Source organism: Tasmannia lanceolata, unplaced genomic scaffold, assembly GCF_043159265.1.
Source record: "Tasmannia lanceolata isolate RefF3 unplaced genomic scaffold, GAP_Taslan_0.1 ptg000015l, whole genome shotgun sequence".
In the NCBI taxonomy this organism is placed as follows: Eukaryota; Viridiplantae; Streptophyta; class Magnoliopsida; order Canellales; family Winteraceae; genus Tasmannia; species Tasmannia lanceolata.
The window spans coordinates 17,154,275-17,177,912 of record NW_027518692.1 but is presented as its reverse complement, the minus strand read 5'-3'; the positions used below and the strand labels follow the sequence as shown (position 1 = coordinate 17,177,912).

The 23,638-nt window shown below is 38.0% G+C and overlaps 1 protein-coding gene, 1 long non-coding RNA gene and 1 pseudogene across 5 annotated transcripts in view; 2 read left to right on the top strand and 1 right to left on the bottom strand.

The window, feature by feature from the left end:
- Positions 1-23,638, top strand: part of LOC143845730 (uncharacterized) — a 74,651-nt gene that overhangs the window by 15,389 nt on the left and 35,624 nt on the right. The gene's annotated exons all lie outside the window — the stretch shown is intronic.
- On the bottom strand, positions 2,687-6,634 carry LOC143845804 (3,9-dihydroxypterocarpan 6A-monooxygenase pseudogene; annotated as a pseudogene).
- LOC143845724 (uncharacterized) lies at positions 9,435-21,737 on the top strand. Of its 2 annotated transcripts, XR_013234507.1 has the most exons (7): positions 9,435-9,957; positions 10,087-10,192; positions 10,429-10,482; positions 10,577-10,629; positions 12,199-12,232; positions 19,392-20,378; positions 20,893-21,737. XR_013234507.1 is itself a non-coding variant. In XM_077354135.1 (6 exons), the coding sequence occupies exons 1-6, from the start codon at positions 9,899-9,901 to the stop codon at positions 19,422-19,424; spliced, it is 339 nt and encodes a 112-aa protein (XP_077210250.1). In that variant the 5' UTR covers positions 9,435-9,898; the 3' UTR covers positions 19,425-20,725. The 2 variants fall into 2 exon arrangements, 1 of the variants encoding a protein (XP_077210250.1); XM_077354135.1 differs by lacking the exon at positions 20,893-21,737 and having other exon boundaries at positions 19,392-20,725.

Below are 23,638 nucleotides of genomic sequence, written 5' to 3'. Positions count from 1 at the left end.
TCACTTTTGCTCAATTACCCTAGAAGCTAAAGAGGGATTCAAGCGATCACCATTTTGAAAATGGCGAGTTCAACTCTTGGTCTAGAGATCGTCCTCATCTAGCCCTCATTAGGGGCGATGAAGGCGCTAGCCCAAGCCCATCCTTAGGGGACTTGCTCAGTCCAAGTAGCACTCCCCTCCTTTGTATATAGGAGACTTGCCCAGTCTCATCAGAACCCTTGTTTACGTCATTTGTATCTCAGAGACAAGCCTTGTCTCATATAGAGAGTCTCCCCTTTAGGAGGCTTACCTAGCCTCATGTTAGAGTGGCCTCCTCTTTTAGAGCGAGTCTTTGACTTGGTAGTGTTATTAGAGAGTCTCTGACTCATTTGTACTCCCTTCCTAGTGTTATTAGTTAGGAGTTTTTCCATTAGAGACTAACTCAGTCATATAGAGCCTTCCCTGCTTGGGATCTTAGATTGCTTTCTCTGTTCTTGGGGCACTAACCTTCTTATTGTGGATTGTCTCTTTGAGGCGCTAGTTGCTTGTCCGGGGTTTCCCCTTTTGCTTTAGGGCTTTGCCCTAGTTTGTGGTTATGCTTGCGTGTTCCCTTTGAGGGTGAAAACATTTTAAGGTCTAAAAGCATTTGAAAAAACTTTAAAAACATAAAAAACATTGAAATATCTTAAACATCAAAAACATTTGAAAAACATTAAAAAACCTTAAATCAGCTAAAGTGTTGAGTTTTATAGCGTATTAGGAGAGTTCGATTTTTGAACTACGTTGGTTTGATCCTCTTCCATGAGGTACGTAATGCAGCTTGGGATTTATATCCCAAGTCCAGCCAAACTTTTTTATAAATATCATTTTAAATCTTTTTGAATAAGCAACCTTTAAAACCTTGTTTTCAAAAGATCTTCCTCTAGAGTTAAAGTTTCTCCTAGATAGAGAGTTTTAGAGTTAGGAGTTTCTTTTGATAGGGTGTTTGATTGTTTGTTTGTTGTGTGCTTGTTTTAGAGTTAGGGGTCTGTCCTAGAGTTATAGGAGCGCCTCCGTCCGGTCAGTCGACGATCCACATCGCCGAGTGATGACTAGAGTAGGATACGCTAGTACACCCTTTGTTTTCTTTAGGAAACACAGCCTAGTTACACATAGGTTGTAAGAACCACCTGCATTAGCTTAGGGCTAATCTGTATTTAGTTAGGGCATATAGGGTGTCCTAAAATCCACAATTCACTGGAATTTAAATAATCGTACAAGAAATTTTTAATAACTGGTCCGGTCTTTTAGATCGAGTCTAGGATAGAGATCTAGGTGTCTTAGGCATCATAGCTTAGAATAGGCGCAAAGAACTACGTTGCCTTGATTCTCGTGGAGGCGGGGATACGTAGGCTTCTTTGGAATATCAGACCATCCAAGGACTCGGGCTAATGTTTTAGAGTCTTAGGATTTATTGTGTTGTTATTGTATGTTTTGATGTGTTTTCTTACTTTCTTGTACTGATCCTATACCTTTAGTTGTAGCTTGTATGTGTATGTCCACTGGAACTTAGACACCAGTTAGGCATGTCACTCACAACCTAGTTGTGATTAGGTGACACATCTTTTATCTTACTTTATGTGTGCTTATTATTTCATCGCCGAGTCATGCATGGTTAGGTAGACGTTCACTCGGGGATATTTGTTCCCATTTCACATGATTTTTACCCAAACTTCTTTGGAGTTAATGAAAATGGCATAAGAGACCAAGTGCTTGCACTCGGACGAATTGGGGGTGCTCTTCAGACCTTCTCCATTCGTAATCAGGCACGAACCCGTATATATATTTCTGGTTATCCATTGCACAGAGGATTTGATTTTGGAGTTCCATAGCTTTACCATGGATGGCGACTCTGAGTTATTTTTAGGTACATCTCGGTTTCGAGGCTTGGCTCCTGATCAGGATGTATCTCTTTCGTTTTGTATCGCCACTCGTGTGCTTTGTTATGAGGGTGGCATCCGTTTTGAGAGTTCATTGGCAGAGCTCTCATTTACGTGGATGATCCAGAGGATGTAGGGACCTGTTCCCTCATCACCGTCCTCGGATCGGGGTCCACAGTGGCAACATCAGTAGCCATATTAAAATGAGTATTTGCTTCCGAAAAATTGCATAGTTTTTTGTTAAAAGCTTTCCCAATTAGCTGTTGATAGCTTGTGAGAATTGCTGAGAGTTGTTGGTAGCTTGCCAACAGACAACCACCTTACACACTACCAATAAAAGAAGGGTTTTGTTAATGAGTTCCCGAAGGTCACTTGTTAAGCATCATTTAATGACCATTAGGAACATGATTTTACACATACTTTGATGGGGGAAAATCTCAAAATGGGTGTAAAAGTATAAAAGTACGTTTAAAATCATGTACCCAATGGTCATTAAATGATGCTTAACCAGTGCCCCTCGTTAACAAAACCCACAAAAGAACAACCTTACATATTAAGGTTAATTAAAGATCATAAATCTCCCTTGTAAAACCAAATCTCCATGCAGTCAAACGAGTTTTTACACTGACTCAGGTAGGGCCAAGTAGTGTTAACTCCGTTGAGTTTCTAAGGGAGTTTTTAAAACCAGATTTTAATAATTAATCCATGTTCTGTTGCTCCAACTAAAGCCATTAAAATCTCATAAACATGACATCCTACAAACATTAAATCTTACAAACAACAAATCATAGTAGCAGAATTATTCCATTGGAAGTAATCAAAGATTTCACATGCAGCATAAATAGAGAGTTTGCAGATTCCAATAGATTTCTGTTCATATCTCAATACAAGGGAATGGATGTAAGCGAGCAACGGGGACACACACCAAAGGTTGTGCCCTAGGTAGTGTCAACCCTGGTCCTTCTTTCATGTCAACCTTAGAATTCCCTTCTCCATGGCCCACCTTCAAAGTAAAACACTGAATCATATTGGCCACTGTTGCATGTATTACTTGTAGTGCTAGAGTTGCACCGGGGCACCCTCTCCTTCCACTCCCGAAAGGCAAGAGATGGAAATATTGCCCCCTAACGTCGGTCAGATTCTGGTCATTCATGAATCGCTCCGGCCGGAATTCGAGCGAATTGTCCCAGTATTTTGGGTCTCTTCCAATGGCCCATAGATTGATGAAGACTGAAGCATTTGCAGGGATATCGTATCCTTTGATTTTGCAATCTTGAGTGCACTGTCGTAGACTTATGGGGCTAGCTGGGTGCAGTCTGAATGTTTCCTTTATGATTGCTTGGAGGTAAGGGAGATTTGGAATGTCTGATTCTTCTACTAGTATGTTTTTTCCGACTATGGAATCGATCTCTTTTCTTGCTTTCTCACACATAATGGGGTTGTTGATTAGCTCCGATAATGCCCACTGGGATGTAACGCTTGATGTATCGGTGCCTGCCACGAAAAGATCCTACAGGAATAGTGTTAAGTATAAATCATTAAATGACAATAACTCTAATAGCTTAAGCTTTTGGAGTAACTGGTTGTTTCACATGGTATCAGAGCAAATGCCTGGGTTCAAAGTTCAAACCTCCTCGATAGCAAAATCCACATGCAATGGGCAAACCCAAAAGAGGGGCCACATGTGCCACGTGTAGGCCAACCCTAAAAAGAGGGGCCGTACATGACGGGGAAGTGTTGAAGTATAAAAGATTAAATAACGCCTTCTCCAACTGCTTAAGCCTTTTGGAGTAATTGGTTGTTTCATGAATGAGAAATGCTTGAAGGTCTTCAAAAATGCCATTGATGATAAACTTAAGTCTTTAATCAAGTAATTCCCAAATTCAACCTTTTTCATTAGAAAAATTCTATAAGAAGAGTATTCTCTAGCAAAAAAAATGAATGCCCCGACTTTTACTTTTCAATTTACTTGGTTCCAGTAGATCAATTGGAAGCTGCTCAGAGTCCCGTCGGTTTCAAGGTATTAGTTATAAGAAAGGGAATTAATAGCCCCTTTTTCTTCCTTGGGCCACCCCCGTATAGCATAAAAGGTTTGTCAAGAATACACTAGAGGGGCCTGGCCCAGGGGAAGAGAAGGCTTTTAAAGGAAAAGTCAGACCTGTAGCAGTCTCCGTTTGGCTGTCATGGCATCATCCCATCTGAGAAAGCTTTTAAGGCAAAAATAATAATAATAATAATACAAGCAAAACAAATTATGAGGAATGATAGATGCAAGGGCCCTCTTTATGCAAGGGCTGGAGAAGGGCCCTTGAATAGATCCACGTCATTTTTAAATTCAGTTGAGAAACTGAATTCGTTGCACTTAATGACGTGGATGTATTCCAGGGCCCTTCTTTAGCCTTGCATAAAGAGGACCTCTGCGTCTATCATTCCTCACAAACTATATATACAAGCAATCACTTCAAATTCTGTTTTAATTTGAGTACAAAACAAACAGGCCTAATTCAAACATTCAACAAGGGTATTTGAAAATCCAATGTGGCTTCACTACTGCCAAGAAGTAGGGGATATATACATCGGAGATAGTCGAGTTCTGGCCGGATACATCTCAAGCAAAGCATATCACCAAGAATTGGAATGTATCGGGATACATCTCTAGCTAAACACATCACAAAATATAGGTAGGGGAGCGAATTGTCTCGGTCCGATGGACTACCGGATCCGAACTTAAAAACGGACAGGACACATTACTAGGATCTAAGGACACATGCATTCTGGGACCCTATTATCGGATCCGAAATTATTGCCCATCAGATCTAGACAATCAACAAAAGGCCACAGGACGACAATCCTAAATCCGATTTTATTATACTATTTTACTAACCATCTAATATTTTTTATAATTTTAAATATTCTTAAAGGGATATTTTGGTAGAAATAAGCCATATGATTTTTTTCGAACGATTCCTAATTTTAGTATTTTTTCATTCATCTCTCAAGTCTCGAGTCACCCTCTTCTCTTACTTCTCTAACCATTGACCCTAAGTCCCTAGCCCACTGCATTCCCGCCGCTACGGCTCACCCTTCCAAATACCAGTCACGTTTGCATTTGCCCTCTTTTAAGAATTTTAACTTCGTAGAAGTGTAAGTAGGACCTACTAGGACACTCCAATGGATAGTCCGATTTGAAATGGATCGTGACCAAGATGTCGGAGGTAGAAGTCAAAGATCACTTCGAATCCGATACTATCAATAAGAAATTTGAATGGATCGTGACTAAGAAACAGGTGTGTCTAATCCGAAGTGGATCCATTGACGCCTTTAAAAATAGTGATGTATGGGGGTGTCAACGGATCCACGTACTTCTTACTCACTATTCATTCAAATACCTTACCGGCCAGATCATACAGTGTTCTTCGGATCCTACTTCTCGAGACTCATTAATAGTCCATTTCAAATTAGACTGTCCATCGGAGTGTCCTAGTCGGTCCTACTAACATTGTAAACAATTAAAATTCTTCGAAGAGCATGGGCCAGTGACAAGGGCGAGCACAAGTATGGCAAGGGAGCAGTGGATGGGAGTGGTGGATTAGGGACTTAGAGCCAATGATTAGACAAGGTAGAGACGATGGTAACTTCGATGGGTGACAAAATACTGAATAAAAATGCATATTAGATGGGAAATGATTTTAGCACTCGAATGTCTAGATATGCTGCGAAAGCTTCTTGTCTTTTAGTGTTTAAAGGGCAGTCAAAAGGTTATTTACAGTTCCCAAAAAGCTCTTCCAATTAAAAAAAAAAGACAGATTACTTTTGGGACAGTGGAGTACTAAACTCATTTCCCTACTTAGTTTTACTAAAATACCCATTGGATAATGATTAAGTTACAAAATAATTGGAGGGTATGCCCTTAAAATAGTACAATAAAATCAGGGAAATGATAAATGCTCCCCTTTTCATTACTTGGGACCCCAGCTATTGTGTATCTATGACTGCAAAGGGACTGATGTACTTCACAATTGAAGGAATGAAGCGGCCTGATTGGCACGTACAATGAAGCTGGGTGTCCCAAGTGTTGAAAAGGGGCCTGGACCACGACTCGAACCTCCTCGGCCTCACCTTCTGTTCTAGATGCCCTCTTACTCATAGCCATCCTCGAAACCACATTGTTGGTAAGATTAGAGAGCTCTCGGCTAAGATTAACACCCTCTCCTACTTTTGATTTTTCTACTAAGAACTTCATAAAGGACCTCCTCTCTTCTCGTCTTAAGGGTTCAAACATGTCTATGGTTCGGCCACCTAGGAGCTCGGACACACATAGTTTCTTCATGAACTTCCAGTAAGGACCGTAAGGCGCGAAAGCGAAGCCATAGGTGCCATAGGTTAGATGATCAACGGCTATGGTTTTGGGGCGGGTTGCGAAGGAGAGTTCTTGGGTTTTGAGGATTTCTTTGGCGATTTCTGATGAAGAGGCGATTATGCAAGGGATGGAGCCGAGGTGGAGGTAGAGCAAAGGACCATAGTTTTTTGAGAGTTTGTATAGTGCGTGGTGGACTATTGGGCCTAAGAGGTGTAGGTGGCCAAGGATTGGTAGGGCCATTGGGCTAGGGGGGAGGCGAACCTTGGTTCGAGATTTGAAGACGATGGTTCGGACTAGGAGAGCGGTGAAGAGGAAAATGAGGAAGAGAATGGAGTAGGACTGAAGGTTGGACATGGTTGTTACATGCAAAGGGAAGAGGAATGATTGAATGGAGAGATTGAGAGAGATGAGATATGTTGTTTGTTTTCGTATATATTAAACCAATTGGGTGAGTGTGACGGGTGGGAGAGGACATGACTGAAATGGACAGACTAACAAGAAAAATGTGGCTAAGTATGATTGGGTGAGGCCTAAGCAAATTAATCGATTTAAGGCAATCATACTGATTAAACAAAAAGAGTTTTTATATGGTGGCCGACCTTTAGAAAGAGAAAACACCCCCTCCTTGATTTTAAATCTATCAAAGGCCCCCTTTTTAATTAGGCATATCTTCAATCCATTTTCTCCATTAATTAGGCATCCAATTCGCCTATCTTTACTTCCCTAGCTATATAACGTGAACAGTGGACAACTTCAACACTTTTTAAAGTCAAATCACATTAAAGGGGGCGAATGCGTACTGCAGAGGGGCGAAAATATCATCTCCCTGTTTTTTTTAGTTCTTTCAATTTATACTGATGGGACATGCACATTAATAATGATCGCACCACAACATCACCATTAGGGCTGCAACTCGGGTCAGGCGAGTCGGGTTTTGGAGAACCCAACCCTACCCGAGAAATATCTCGGGTCGGGTCGGGTTACTTTCGGAAAACCCACGATTCCCAAACCCGGCTCTACCCATGATAAATCTCAGGTCGGGTCGGTTTTTTCACGTTGAGCAATTTTTTAAGGAAAATTCATATTTGGCAAGGCAACTCAACTCATAGAAGTAGAAATTACACTCACATTACACTTGAATCAAACAATGATGTAATTACACTCACATTACACTTGAATCAAACAATTTTGTAATCAAACAATGCTGAATCAAACACTTGGATCAATTCAACTCATAGAAGCAGAAATTACACTCACATACAATAACAGTGGGTGCGTGGGTTTTCACTTTTAACTTTTAACTAACAATAGAAAAAAAATGTACATACTATAACTTATGTAACTCGGGTCGGGTCGGGTCGGGCCCTTTCAAACCCGGCTCGACCCGAAACCCATGAAACCTGAACCCAACCCAGGCTATTTTCGGGTCGGGTCGATGCGGGTCGGGTAAAACCCAGCTCGAGTTGCAGCCCTAATCACCATCATCATTTCCCTTTATCATCTCTCCAATTTTATTTTCTTTCTTTCATTTTATGGTAATGGGACATACACATGAAAATGATCATCTCTCACTCTCTCCGACAAGATACAAAGGGGACGTTTGGATCAAGGTTTCAAATTTCGGGTTTCGGGGGAGCTTCGGACCTGGGCCGAAATTGAAAGACGCGAAATTTTGAATTTTTGGGCCGAAATTTCAACCGACCGAAATTTTGGTAATTTTGGCTGAAATTTGGGAAGGAATAAAAAATTATTTTTTTTTAAAAAAATTCGACCAAAATTTGGTACGTTTCCAATTTCGGTTTTGGAACGTTTCGGTTTTGACAGAGAAATTTTGGATTTCGGACGAAATTTAAAACCTTGGTTTGGATACATGGATTTTACTATCCATGATTGTAAAATCCTGGATTTTACAAAACTATAATCTTGATTTTATATGTTAAAGCCGGGAAATTTGATATTGATCGGCTGGTTGAGGATCTCTCTCTCTCTCTCTACACACGCTAAAGTTTATGGATAAGGGCTAAGGCCCTAATTGGATTGGAAGATATTTTTTTTTGGAAAAGTTTGCAAACGAATTTTTTTTCTAAAGATCATACTTGTTTTACACATGAAAAGAGATAACTTGAACCCATCCTATTTAATTTCTACTAAGAGGGGCCTTCAATTTATGAAAATATCAGTCCAAGTCAACGATAATCTTATCATTTCCCTCTGAGTCGTGAAAAGAAGAAAAAAATTACGAAGAAAAACACATTAGATAATATTCATCTAAGTCATAAATGTTTTTTCTTGCAACAGTGTATCAAAAGAGTTGGAAGAGCCTAAGGAAGAATTGTTGTTCCCTTCTTCTTCTCAGTAGAATGATATCCAATCTGCAGGGAACGAAAATGCTCGATTATCCTACTTCGGGATATAACTTTCCTGACACGCCCTGATGGCGCCAGAATCCGGGTTCGCGATCGATCGGTGTGTAGAGGGCCTCCGCTGGGGTCTGCAATCACAAACAAATGGGTCAGAGAGGTTCGGGGTGGGTCCCGGACGATCACTTCGATACCCAAGTCAGATTCTGGACCAACGATATAATGAACAACAAGAAATAGCTGAGGTATAATCAGGTTTACCAAGACCAATACACGGGTTCTTTTTCTGATATCTGGGTGGGTGAGTTGGGGGCAGCAGATAGGGGGAGGCATAGGGCGTCCAACGCCTCTTCCCTCTCTTGCTTAGAGTCGGAAAACCTTAATAACGGTCTAGAGCTTCCTTTAATGGTGCTTGATCCTAGATCGTCCTCCCTCCCATGGGACTTAATGGTGTATTTATGCTTTTTTTTTGCATGTAGATTCTCTTCATGGGGCGTCACATGGATCATTTTCATCATTTTAGAAAGAAAATCTTCTTTTGTTGGATTGGGTTGCCCCCCCTGGTTCGACGGCGTGCGTGGCTTTTGTTGTGTAATCTTACCTATAATTGTGATGATGGAGTTTTTTTCTTGGTGGCGGGGAGATGACGTGTGGCGAAATCATGTTGTCTTACTGTTTTCTAGCATCTATCCTAATCATGATTAGATTCTTTTTCCGCATGGGTGACACGTGATGAGATACAACGGTCCTGCCGTATTTATGCCTTATCACGCCCACGACCCCCATTGGATAATCCGTGACCAAACAACTTAGGTTTGCAATTTTCCTTGAAAGCACGTAAAAAACATTCAATTAGGCTACCAAATGCCAGGGACCGAATGGCTCGATTATCTCGGGATGTAACTCTTCCTTGTAAATTAGTCTACCAAATACCGGAAAACTCAGTTTCCATGTGAAATTCGTGTGAGGTGCGTAGCAGCACCCTTCAACTCTACGCGGAGCAGCACAAGTGCGCACCACGCACCCCCGTGTATGGTAGAGCCGTACAGGTACAAAAGCAGCACGCTCTTTAACCTTATGTGGATCAGCACGAGTGCGCACTACACACCTAGTGTATCGTAGATTTACCAAAGTCCTTTTGCAATCTCACAAGGCCAGGCGCAGGAAACCGAAACTGAAACCTTCAAAGCTGCTCCCGCCATGAAGATCTTCACAACCTGAACGAGGTTTCTCTCTTTTTTTTACCAGAGTTTTGAAACCCTAATCGCTAATCCTTACTCATGGACAAATACGTGCTTCCTCGTTCCTCTTCTCCTGATACCTCCAAACCCTTGCGCAGGTATTAAAAACCCTAATCGCCATTTTCCAGTGTTTTCCAGATTTCTGTCTTTGTCTGTCTTTTCTCTTTTTTTTCTCACGCATTAGTTATTGCATTTGAGAGAATTGACTGATTGTGGGTTTTTATCAGCTATCAAAGGCATAGATGGAAGAGGACTGTTGCCGAATTGAATGGAAGATTTCTGTCAAAACAACAGCATGAAATTTCTGGTTTATTGCTCGATTCCTACTCTGAGGTTGCTGTTTCTCTTCTTCTTTTTTTGTTTCTTTTTTATATTTTTGGAATTGGGTATATTTAGGATTTTATGGTCTTGCAGTTTTGACAAGGGCATGTGATAAGACCTTTTCTTTTGTCATTATCTTTATTTTCTTCCAATTTTTTTGACATTACTGTTTTGGATATCTTTATCAATTTTATAAAGGATTGATGATTTTCCAATTTCTGATTTTTATGTTCTTATGCTATGGGAAGATAGGAGCTTTTGGGCATTGCTACAATATCGACGGTGAAAGCTGTCCGACACATGTATGAATTTTATCACTTGGTTTCTCTAGTTGGTTTTATAGCATGCTTGTTCTTTGCTTGAATTCATTTCTTAAGTTGAATAATTGTGTTGTAGCCGAGTCAAATTATCAATGACATGAATATGGATCTCCAACTACCTTTTAGAAGGTGAGTCCTTTCTTTGTATCTTTGATGCTCTATGTTTTCACATGCCGTTGAGGAATTCAATTTCTTTCACCATCTAATGCATTTTATTGGCATTTAGAACTCCTGCTTTAAAATTAAATAAGGCTTGTTTGTTGTTTTTGTTAGTTTATGTGCCTTTAGTTTCCTGGAGGCTATCTATGAATTTGGAGGGAATTTTAAGCTTTTTAGAGTTTCTTGTTGTTTTGTCTTGGTAGTGCTCAAGCGTTTAGTCCCACATTTGTTTGGGAGACTAAACTTCATGGTATATATACGGAGGTGGTTTTGTTATGGGTGCGAACCCATGAGAGCGGGAGAGAGGCTCCTTGTCGGGTGAATCTTTATTGCGGGCTAGGTTGGACCGGGACATGGATGTGTCCGTCTGATGGCTTGAGCTAGGGCCCATTCTTCTTTTTCTTCTGTTTCTTTATTTATTTTAATTTTATGATTTACCACTATTTACTACTTGTTTTAACACATTATAATGACTTAAGTGGGTAACCTCACTTTCTAACCATTTGCAACATTCCCTAATCCATCCCGTGTAGGTGGAATTACTTGCAATACAATTTTAGGATTCTATAAAATAAAGTTTTTTATTGGCAGAAAGAGAGAGAAAATAGATGCCTTGTTTTCTTCTCTGCAGCACAGTTTAAATCTTCTCTTTCTTCCTAATGGTTCTATTTTCAATTGGGCAGATCGTGTGTATGTGTTCGCGGATTCGTGAGTACACACTCCTAATGTGATAAATTGTTGTGTTCTTGGGGGTGGATGTTGTGAAGCCCTTATGCACCGAGATTTTGATCCATAAATTGAGCAAAATCTACCTTACATTGTTGGAACGAGTGTATGAAAATAGTATGTAGAATGAGGAGAATGTAAACGGTGACTTCATGTTTGCTCCTTTTTTTTAGAAAGATACTGCATGTTTGCTCTTAATGACATTTAAAATAACTAGGGACAACAATGAAAATTATAATGTAGAGAAGAGAAGTTAACTTATTGGATCAAGATGCAGGTCTAGCACATGTTGATCCGACAAGACAACTTCTATTCTCTACATTCTAATTTTTCTTTTTTTCCCATTTTGAATGATTATCAATGATCGTGCAACTATTCACATTTTATTGTGGGGGCCCTGATTTTTCTTATTTTCCCATTTTGAATGATTATCAATCTCGATATTCATGACATGATAAGAAGATTTTCTACTCTATTTGTTTAGTCAAAATATCATCTAGTTGAGCGTTTATGGCAAGAGTTTTGCATTATATTTGCACAATTGCACTTTAGTCGTGCTATATGAAATCACATTATCAAATATCAATGGGGCCAAGTTTTGTCCTCCTGTTATGAATTATGATTGATCTCTATATTTGTTTCCTAAGTAGTTAATATATTCTCTCTATATTTATTTGTTTCCATACTAGTTAATCTGGTGTACATATATTTGTGCTTGTGTAGATATGGGGCACCATTTTTTGTTTTAAATCTCTTAATCGATCCTCTATTTGTTCTAAATGATAATCCATTTTGAACATATTATTTTTTCAGGGAAGGTATATCTGGATTGGAATTTGACAAGAAGGTAAATGTTTTTAATGATCATCCATTTATTACTATATTCTTTTGGGTTTTTTTAGTGGGTTGTGTAAGAAAACATTCTAGTTTCATTTTGCTTATTTTGTAATTTTTATTCATTGGTTGTGCACCCTGATGAGCTGTTGAGCCTAGTTACGACTGCAATTTCTAGTAAATTTGGTGTGCTTTGTATCGTGAAACTTATCAGCTCGTTGATGCAGAAGCATCAATTATTTGCATGCAAACTAAATAAAGTGGAAAGGAGAAGACATAAAAAATTGTTTATTTTTTATGGGAAATGATATTTGCACTCCCTTGTTTATGGGAAATTACTTCTCTTTTATCATCTGTAGAATGGAAAGGAACTGAATGATGCTTGCCGGTCTAATGCATACATGGAATTAACAACTTTAGATTACCAATGAATGTATCACCGAGCCAATAGTGCCAAAGAGATATGTGACAAAATGAAGAGCAACTTTAATTAGGCTATGATCTAGATAATAAAGTCCAGTTGACTCAAGTCCGCTCCCAATCGTCCTCTTTGCCTTTAGATCCTGAAACAAAAAAATGGGGGGAAAAGGATTTTGAGGATTGTAGGGACGTTCAGCTTACTCAAAATAATAAATTGAAAGAAAACTTCAAAACAGAAGACAGAGAAAAAGACTAGTTGTTAATGAATGTTAAGAGTTGTAGAAAGAGAGGAGAGAGAAGAGAAGGCGGATAAAATAGTTAGAGTGAATAGAATAGTTTCCACGATAGGTTGTTCCTTCAGATTTATGACAAAACCCTACATGACAAGAAAAAGACATAATTAACCAACAAATACACTGTAATCCCCATACAAGAAATATCCCTTATTTCCTTACTATCTACTATAGGATCAAAGGATTATACATTCCTCATTTTATAGTTAATCTCAAGTATCACATATCCATATCTCAACAGGGCTGTGGTGCACATATTTGCTCGTTGTCTATAGTTTTAGAACAATACACCGATTGTAGCTGTAAGGTAAACTGCTGGAGGTCCTATATTTCCCCATCTTTAAGGTTTCTTCGTAAGCGGATATCCCAAAGCCCTTTTCCAAACTTTCCTTCTCGAATGCGGTAGTCCGCCACCGTTGCCTCTCGATTGACTGCAATCCGAAATAGCCTCGAGTATTCTATAGAAAGCATCACTTTACTCTTGCCAGAATTTTACCTCCGCGCCCTTACCCACTTTGTATCGAATTTCCTGATCAAAATCATCTTTGACCGAGCAAATAGATTTTCAAGAACCCGACCCCTTTCCACTTGCCGGTTTTTTAATGTTCCTATCCCCCTTTCCTTTCCCATATTTTGAGTCAACCACACGGTCCCAAAGAGCCATCTTTTCATTTCCATATAGCCAAAGCCATTTTCCTAGGAGGGATTTGTTACGTAACCTTAGCTTCCCAATTCCCAACCCTCCATCTCTTTTGGATTTGGTTACCCTATCCCAGTTCATTAGGTGCCTTAATTTCCTAGACTTAATAAGGCTGTGGTTCGTTTTGGGTTGAGACAGTGTGGTGTGGAACATACCATGTTAGTCGCCGATCTTCAGCTGGCCACGTTGTACTTGTAGTCTATGTGGATGTTATAGCTGTGATTGGCGATGATGCTGCAGGATATTCAGGAGTTTAAACCTTTCTTAAGAAGGAGTTTCATATGAAAGACTTGGGAAAACTTCTGTACTTCTTGGGTATTGAAGTGGCCAAGTCTTCTCATGGTATCACACTTTCTCAATTTAAGTATGTACTCGAGTTACTTGATGAAACTGGGTTGTTGGGTGCGAGACCAGTTAACAATGAGGATAGGCATGTGGTAATTCCAGCTTTATCCTCCACACACCGCAATGATAGGGACTCTCGCTGGGTCCGTGAAATTTCTTTCAGGATGACATTCAAAATATGCAAATTTAAGAAGAAAACGATGCCATGTCTCAATGTATTTGCAAAGGCAATTATAACAAAATTATACTAATGATTCATGTTTCCTCGTCATGTGCAAGTGACCCCAGTAGATAAAATATGACATGTAGTCATTTATTTCTTCTCATAGCTTCAATGACTTTACCTTATCACTACGTTACTTTTACCTTGCTAACTTGTTTATGCAGAAATATCAGTTCTGCTAAAGATTTCTTCTTGTAGCTTCAATGATTTTACCTTAGCCATAAGTAACTTTTTACGTAGCTATGAATAAAAATTGGACTTAATTGAGATACAAACATCCTTTTGTGGCCAAAATGTCACATTAAGCTCTGTTTCTTTCGACATGAAATGGGGTGTAGAAATAATTTTACTCTCATTTTCTCACTTAATATTGGGCGTAAAATTTGCTTCTCGCCCATTTTACGTTGAAAGAAACAAAGCCTAAAACACTATCTTCGAAGGTTCATTTCAAGACATGACCTTGAGGCCGGATTATTCGATCGAAGGATTTAATGTGTTATAATTTCTCATTAAGTGTAGGGTATTAATTGGTGGGTAGAACTCTAAAAGCTTTGGGGATTTCTCTAGTAAACTAGTGGGACCTATCTCACGATGCAGGAGTGAATAAATGGAAAAATAAAGTAGAGAACACAGGCTGGGAAGTTGGTTTTGAAAAAAAGTAGCTCACATTAAATATTCATAGAAGAGATTTAGTATATCACAATATATGACATAAATAAATAGCTATAATTCACTATTTTCCAATAATTAAACTCGATCCCCTGAAGCTACTTGTATGGAGAAATATGTTTTTATATGTTTCAAAGAAGGGGCAATGAGCTAGAACCCCCTTTTTGACCAATGAAAAGGGATGCACCCACTATTTGTATTATTATTTGTGAAAACTGGAGGGTATATGAGGGTGAGAAAAAACAGAAGAATGCTTTAATTTTTTTTTCGAAGATTCATATGGAAGACACAATAGTAAAAAAAAATTAGGAATCAGGCTTTACACAATTGAGAATGAGTACTAAAATTCTAGATAAGTAGCTTATTCAAAAAGAAAAAAAAAAGTACGGTAATAGAGGGAGGTGGTGTGATACAATATATCCTAAATTAATAAATAAATGTTCAAGAAACAAAGACATCAATTACCAAAAAAAAGAGGAAAAAAAAGAGAAAATTTATTAATAAAAAATGTGAACCAATGGTGGATGCCAGAGCCATAAATTCATAGCTTGAGGATGCAAAGAAAAGAGAAGGATCATAAAGAAATGGAGAGCAAAAATGAAAAGAGACAAAAAAGAAAATCTACAAATATTTGTCCTCTCTTCTACTATAATTCATAAAAAAAATGAAAAGAAAAGGATAAGAAAAATGAAAAGAGAGGGTCGGGCCATTAGCTCAACGGTTGAGGCTTTGTTCCTCAACCTTGAGGTCGCAGGTTCGATCCCAGCTTGCCTATAAAAATACAAAAATAAAAAGAGAAATAGAAGAATTGTCATAACCAGAGATTTTCCACTCTCTTGTACTATAATTTGTAATAAGCTTGACAACCTCTAGAAGAGATTTTCTGAAAACAAAGTGGATGTCATCGAGTTGGAGGCGAGAAATAGAAGAGTTATCATACCCAGAGATTCTACAAATTTTTGCCAACTCTCTTATAATAAAATTTGTCATAAGCTTCACAGCCTCTGGAAGAGATTTTCTGAAAACAAAGTGTATGCTATCAAGTTGGAGGCTAACTTTTGTTGGATCTATACAATTTCTAACTTCCATCTCCTATTAAGAAAAAGATGTTGTCATGTTCAATATTTCACAAAGGTTTTCTTCTGTATAAATATTTTACACACCTTAAGAATAAGATGTAGGTACATGTGTGTCTTTGATATAAATACACTATCATAAAATTTAAAGGGTGTAAGAGCAAAAAACAAAAAGAAAGCATGAGAAGTTTGACAGTAAAAATTCTAAAACCCATTCTACTTTTGCTGCATCCGTACAGACTGTAGAACCCATAGATGAACACTTGTATTTGGTGTCCTGTGAATAGAAAAAAAAAACAGCATAAGAAGTGAGCAAGATATAGAAACCAACCCATGAGCAGAGAAAGAAATAACATTTATGGAGAGATATAGAGAGAAAGAGTGGAAAAATAGAGGAAATTCAGGAGTTTATGGGCAAGAAATTAGAAAATATTAAGAGGAGTAGAGAAGGTTAAATAGAAATAAATAGCTTCTTGGAGAGGGACTCAAAATCACCGCAATTTTTTACTTTCTTTCCTTTTGCAACAGACCTAGGCGTTATGGTTTGGTTTTTAGTAATTATCTGATTAAATGGAAATAATATGAAACGTTTTCTAAATGAGAGAGATTTTAGGGAGGGGAGAGATAAATGTTTTCTAAATGAGAGCTTCCTGCTATATTATAATAGATAGATAGATAGATATAGGAAACCACAAAAGTGAAAGGATGCAAAAGGACTGTCATGTACCCATGAGGTTATTCGGTTAAATGGGGCCAATGAATTTTGAAGGGGGGCAATTTATCAGCGCTCTAAGTCAAAACAAAAACTAGGAAAAATATCATCCCAAAACGTTAACGTCCCTTCTCAAGTAAATCTCCTACTTGTTTGTAAAATAAGAAGTCTCTCCGAAATAGGAAAGTGAGATAATTCAAAACTAGAATTGACCAGGTATTACTCTTCGATACGAATTGTATGGTTTTTCTCTGTTGAAGGATTACCACTTGTTAAGTTTAGATTAAAAGAAGACAAAGTAAGGTTAAGAGATTACCAACCACAAGTGAGAAGGAGATAAAGGGAGCAAGAGGATGAACACAAAGATTTTAAAGTGGTTCGGTACTTGGATCTAACACCAAGACCTACATCCACTCGCCAAGACCTCCTTGGCGCTTCCACTATCACGATCCTCCTTTGTTAACCGGCCGGACCGGAAAACCCTCGTACAATGCCGGATTCACTTTTCTTAACGGGCCGAATCGGAGACCTCTCTTGCAATGCCAGATTCACCTTTCTTAGCGGGCCGAATCAGAGACCCTGTAATAAAGCTTGAAGAAGAAAAAAGAACACTCTTTTAGCCTCTCGAAGGCGTGATATATAACAGTGAACCCTCACTACAACTCTCTCAAAAGATTATAATTGAAGGCTATTCCAACTCTCTTGAAGATTTTTCAAAATCAAGGCAAGGGTTAGGGAGAGATATGTTAGCCAAAAATAGTTTGCAAGTGTTTGTATAGGCCTTAGATGGGTTGGAAAACCTTTTCATGCAAATTTAAACCCATATATATATAGCCAAGAACCAAAACTAGCCGTTACAGGGGCAAAACGTAATTCTGTGCAACTTTTAGAAATAGTCATTATGTCCCAATGGCTATTTCCCGCGCACCAGGGCCGGTTGACCACGGGGGCCCGGTCGTCCGCGCTGTAAAGATTGATTTTTCTTATTGGATTTTGACGTTCTTGTACTCTATGGACAAGAGAAGAAGGAGATCTATCTTTTAAAAATATTTTGGACCAATTGTAATGTAGTTAAGGTCTGTGGTCAATAAGCAAGTGCTAATTTGATACTTTTTCATGTTTGATTTCACCTTGGCACTTGGGCTTTGGGTCCACTTAGTTTTGGGCCTATTTTGAAAATACTTTGAGGGATTTGTGAGTGTGCCTTGATAGAGAGAAAACACAAAAGAGAAGGAATTGCAATCGACCATATAAAAAGCTCTTTCAGCCTTCTCTTGATGTGTAACCTTCACTTGATCTTCAATTGGGTGCAAGGCTTGCTTTTTGGATCTTTGGCTTGAGTTTCTAGCTTGGACATCTTCCAAGGATGATGTCTTCAATGTGTACAAGCTCCTTTGGTTCATTTGTGCATATTGATCCTTAAACATGTGTAGTGTTGTTGATGTTCTAAGTTCGGATTGAATAGTGAATTTCCTATCTAAAGCACAACACTACAAGGCAACACCTTAGTTCATAAAGACTAATCAATTTGGGTTTGCTAGCATCAAAACAATAAGGAAAAGGTAATTAGTTGAACCCATGGGAACCCTTGGGCTAACAATTTCGTTCACCTAAGCAATAATTTTTAGCAAAGAATACCAAAATACTAAAGCTAGGTGGGCATTATTTTTATATTGGACGTGTCACTTTAAAAGAACATTTTGAACAAGTTAAATCAAAAGTTCTATAAGGTTTCTAGTGCATTAGATGTCAGGAGAAGAAATTTAGCATTCTTAACATGCAACAGAGCCAAAAGAAGCATTTAAAATGCATTCTGCACAGAAGCATAGTTGCTAGGTGATCTTTCTCGGAAAATAATACGTCAAAAATGACTTGCAGAAACCAAAGGTAAATGGACTCTTGGTAATTGCAATGAGAAAGTTTTTACAATAAGACAAGAATCTAGAATGAAAACTACAAGTAATGAGATCTTTTGCTAATATAGAAAGACAATTGTTGACAAGGGGAGATGCTTCATCCTCTACAGTCGTTCCCCATTTCAAATGTATTCGAAAATGTAAAGAGATAATGTATTAATACAGAAATAAAACAAGAATGAGGAGAATGAACATTCCATCATTTCTTGCATATGAATATGAATAACATCATAGGGCGGCGGGCTAAGATGAAGCAGTTCGGGCCCTGGCATTCCTCAAGTCATTTCTCTAAATTAGAAGTCACTTTGTTTCTCTGTGAAGCACCTTTTATGAACAAGTTAATGGAATACTCACTAGTAGACGTAAATTGGAAAAGTAACAAGTGTGAATCACTGGTTTTTTGTGTTAAAGCTGACAACTAAACATGCACGCATATCTTATTGCGCCTCCTGATCTGGCTGGCCACAAGACTTTCGGGGTTCTCCCAAAAGTTTTGGCTTTGATATTTACTCGCCTTGATATACCCTATAGATTTCCATTCAACGTGTGTATGGCCCACTTGTGGTACACCAGATCAAATGGACCCAATTACCGAACCCACATGCCACATATATGTTGGGATTACCCGCCTCCCAAAATTTTGGGATGCCTGAACTTCCATCACAAATGACTAAAGCTTGCTATACTGTTAGATTTGGGATGGATGGTTAGGGGAGGTTTATTTGAAAGGAGAAATGAAAACAATTTTGCTTTAGTATTTTATTCTCAACTACAGCTCCATGCATCTTTTGAAGCCGAAACATCTTGTTTGTTTGCAGGTACATCCAGAGCACCTCTGCCACATCAGATGAGAGATGGATTGTTTGAAGGGCTTGATTGGCTCGAAAATATAATTTAAATCGATGAAACACTGGATCACAAATTCATAACAGTATGATGTTGGTTGCTGAAGAAAATCACCAAAGAAAAGATTGAGCAGACCTTGTCAAACAATGGATGCAGAGAAAGATACATTGGGATGGAAGAGCAACAGTCTGTGGACTTATCCTCTCAAGAAACTGAGAGAATGTGATAAACTCTTACTTCCATGGAGGGTTTTCAACCTGCAAAACATTAAAAATGAGCTTTCAGTTGAACTGATCACTTCAAGCATCAAAGAATCTATCAATTGTAAATGACCAGGAAAGCTTTAACATCAGAAAGTACAGTTATGTGTCAGAAATAAGAACCTATTTTACCTGGATATGGATACAAGTATCCTTCCAAAAAAAGGATAGGGATGCAGGTAAGTGATATGGCAAATGTTGGGGTATGGGGAACGAACTTCGAAAATGTTGAGATATGAGTATGGCAAAAATCCAATAAGCATTTGTAGGGTACAGTAAGGACTTGAAATATAGGATTCTTCAGACCATCATGGTACTGTCTGCCCTTAACTATCCAGCAAAGGTGACTTAGTTGCATAAAGCAGTTTTGTAAGTTCAGGTTTTAAGAACTCGGTACAGAAAATGGAAAGAAAAGAAAAAACAGTGAGATAGATACTATCATAAGCATATCCGTGTCCTTATCCTTGTCATACACAACAAGTTCTGAAGGAGTAATGCAATAGGAGTGAACACAAGTCATCCAGGAAGGAGAGTTAAATTTATGCCATGAGACAATCATACAGATACAAGAGCTGCGAAGGGACATTTTGGTTCCTGACTGCTGTTTTGCTGGTGGTGAGGAGCTCATGTCTCTTAATGCTTGGTTTGGTCCAGCTGGGACGGTTGCACCATGATCTACACCATAATCTTTTTGCTCAGGTATTTCAAACTTCTGTATAGTTCATTGAGAAATGCTGATAGGAAGCCTAACATCCCAAGCATATATCATAATGTCCAGTATGATCATCCTAAATTTTCTTTGGAAAATTTTCTCGTTGTTTTACTTCTAGCTAAAGGTAACAGATAGTAACCGATAGGAATCCAGAACCTTAAAAAAAACGGACGAGGACCCAGATAGCTAGGTCTAGGGAAATAGAATAGGAAGTTTTATCGAGGCCTGTGACCCAATCCCTTCACCAACATTTCCAGTGTTCTATGATAAATTCTACTTTTGAAAGTTATGTTGTTACCATTATGCTTATAGTGCATAACTTTTTTTGTCTCTCTGCCTCTCTTTCGAAATGCTTGTTTTATTTATTGTTTGTGAAATGCATTGCTAAAAAATGGCTCTGGAGAATTAAACTAATGAACAAGATTGTGGAGATGATGAATCTGAATCATTTTGTAGATATGTTAATAAAATCGACTAATCTAGAGTGAATGTCAATCATAGGAACAAAGTGATGCTGCAAAGACACACAAGTCAAACCATACACTGAAGGAAAGGCAACTTGCCGATTGGGCAGCAAAGGAGTCCAACCTTAACAATGAACTCAATGGGAAGTTTCTTCGATTCTATCAAAGAATGTTGCTGAAACTTCCACAATTTCCGTAAATTTGAACAAAAGAAGCTCATTTGCAAGGAGAATCAATGTTCTTTGAAATTAGGACAGCAATGTGCAGTTTGAGCCCAGCAACAATTCAATTTATAAAAGTCTTTTAGTCAACAAACAATTTCATCTATTCTAAAGCAAAAGAAGGGTTGGAAACAGAAATAGAGGTATAAAATTTTAGTTCCAAAATACCCCTTGCTGTCTACAACTTATGAAGACTTTGCAAACTGCTTGTTACAATATCAAGGAAGGGAGATTGCATCCATTGTCGAGCTTATTCAAGAAGACAAAACAATTTGTAGATAAACTTAACCATCTCAAAAGCAGATTGACCCACATTCTTTGTTGCTCCACTTGTAAAAGTTTAATCTCCGCTATGGTTTTCTATGTTTCGCTCAATGGTTCAACATATATGGCTGCAACTGCATGAGCCATATCAAAATTATAGGAAGACATTCATCATTTCCATCCACATGATATCTACAACATGTACTTGGCGAGATCTTTTTACTCCTTGGCTATCACTTCACCTCAAGTTGAAGGATAAAAAGAGAATAAGACACAGGTCACAATTGCATTTATCATTAAGTTCAGAAAGATAAAAAAACACAAGTCATTTTTATTGGCCTTGCACAAAACCTTAGGTCTTCCAAAAAAAATTGGGAAACATAAAAATCTGTTTGTTCTTGACACTGCACTAACCACAGTGTCAACAACATCCAGCTCACTAATGTCACAATTGGGTTTCTTCCTCATAAATTTGCATCAAAGTTTCAACAATTGGCTGTCAAATGTTCTCACTCTGGATAAACTTGTGAGATGCTTAACTTCCAAAAAGTTATCAACTTCAGGCAATGCACCAAATGTCACTAACTGCAATGAAGAATTTTTAGGCTCATTGTGGCATTATCTCATGAGTCATGACATGATTCAAATGTTTAACATTTTGTTGAAGTTGAGCATGAGATTAAGTAACCACGGATACAACAAAATACATGGGCAAAGATGAAGAATCAATTATGAGATTGTAAACTTCCGCAAAAAAAAAAAAAAAAAAAAGGTTCCTGCCATACATTTCGTGATTTAAAATTTCGATGAAGATCTGCTTGATAATGAATATCTAATATGGAAGCTTCATAAGCTTCAACACCAAGTCTAGAAGGTAAGGGAATGTTACAAATAGTATTAATTATTGTAAAGACTACCCTCATTAAATCTAAAATTTAATCTAAAAACTGCATAAAGCCGTTCAATATTCATAATTAAGGGAAGTAATTAGGGGCATTTGATGACTAAATTAAAAAGGCTAGTAATAATTAAAAGGAAAAACGGTTGGAAATTATGAGGAAGGAAATCACGATCTCAAAATTCCAAGAGGAGAATGGGCAAAAATAAAGATTTTCTTTATGGATCGTATTTATTTTGTGGTAACTTCCATCCTTGCTTAGAAAAGCTTAAAAATCCCACCCAAATCAATTACATACCTCATTGTTAAGATCAAAAATCAAGAGAAGAAGAGGGGAAAGAATACAGTGAGAGAGAGAGAGAGGAAGAAAAAAGAGGCTCGGACGGTTCTTGGACGGGAAACCCATCTTGATTCTTCGTCTTCCCCATTCACCGTCACCGAGAGGTATGTTGATTTTTAATTTCTTGAAATCCCTTGCATCTTCTTCATCAAATTTTTGGAAACTATGGAATTTCATCCCCAAAACCGTGTATGCTATGAAACCCTTTCTGTTTATTCTGTAAAACCCATTTCTTGTTCACGATTTCTTCCATGCCCTCTATCGCACTCCAAAACCTGCAAAACCACATCTCGTTAAAAATGAAAATAGGGTTTCTGCAAACCAAAGAAGCAGATGCAAAAAGGAAAAATAAAATAAATAAAATGATCTATACATTACCCATTTCAATTTCACGAATTTTCCTTGCCCAAATCTCCAGCTTCAAAAACCTGCAGAAAACCGACATCTACGTTAAAATGAATTTAGGGTTTCTACAACTAAGAAAGCAAGATACAAAAAGGAAAATAAATAAATAAATAAAATGATTTATACATTACCCATATCAATTCCACGATTTTTCCGTGCCAAATCTCACGATTTAATCACCTGCAAAAACCCTCATCTTCGTTAAAATGAAATTAGAGATGCTGTAAACAAATGAAGCAAGGCAGAAAGAGAAAAGAAAGAACGAAAATTTTAATACTTATGCCCTTGTTTTACCTTGAGACACCCCCCTTTTTGTTTATTCGTTTTCTTAAAAAAAAAAAAAAAAAAAAAAACAGTACATATGTATGGGTATAAATGTTCTTTTGAATGGTAATGCGTATAAACTAATGTATACGTAAAAATCTGTGTATAATAACTAAATAGACATGGTACAATTTTGATGTATAAATTAGTGTATAAACTATGTATCTCATCCTTGCCAGGTTATCAATCTTCCCACCTCCTCTAGGGGGGCTCGTCAAATTTTATCCACAAATCTAACTGGAAGGCAGGTGACAGTTAGGCCTTGCCTTGTAATAGTTTTCAATATAATTTGTCTATGCAATGTAGCTCTACTTATAAAATTTTGCCTTAT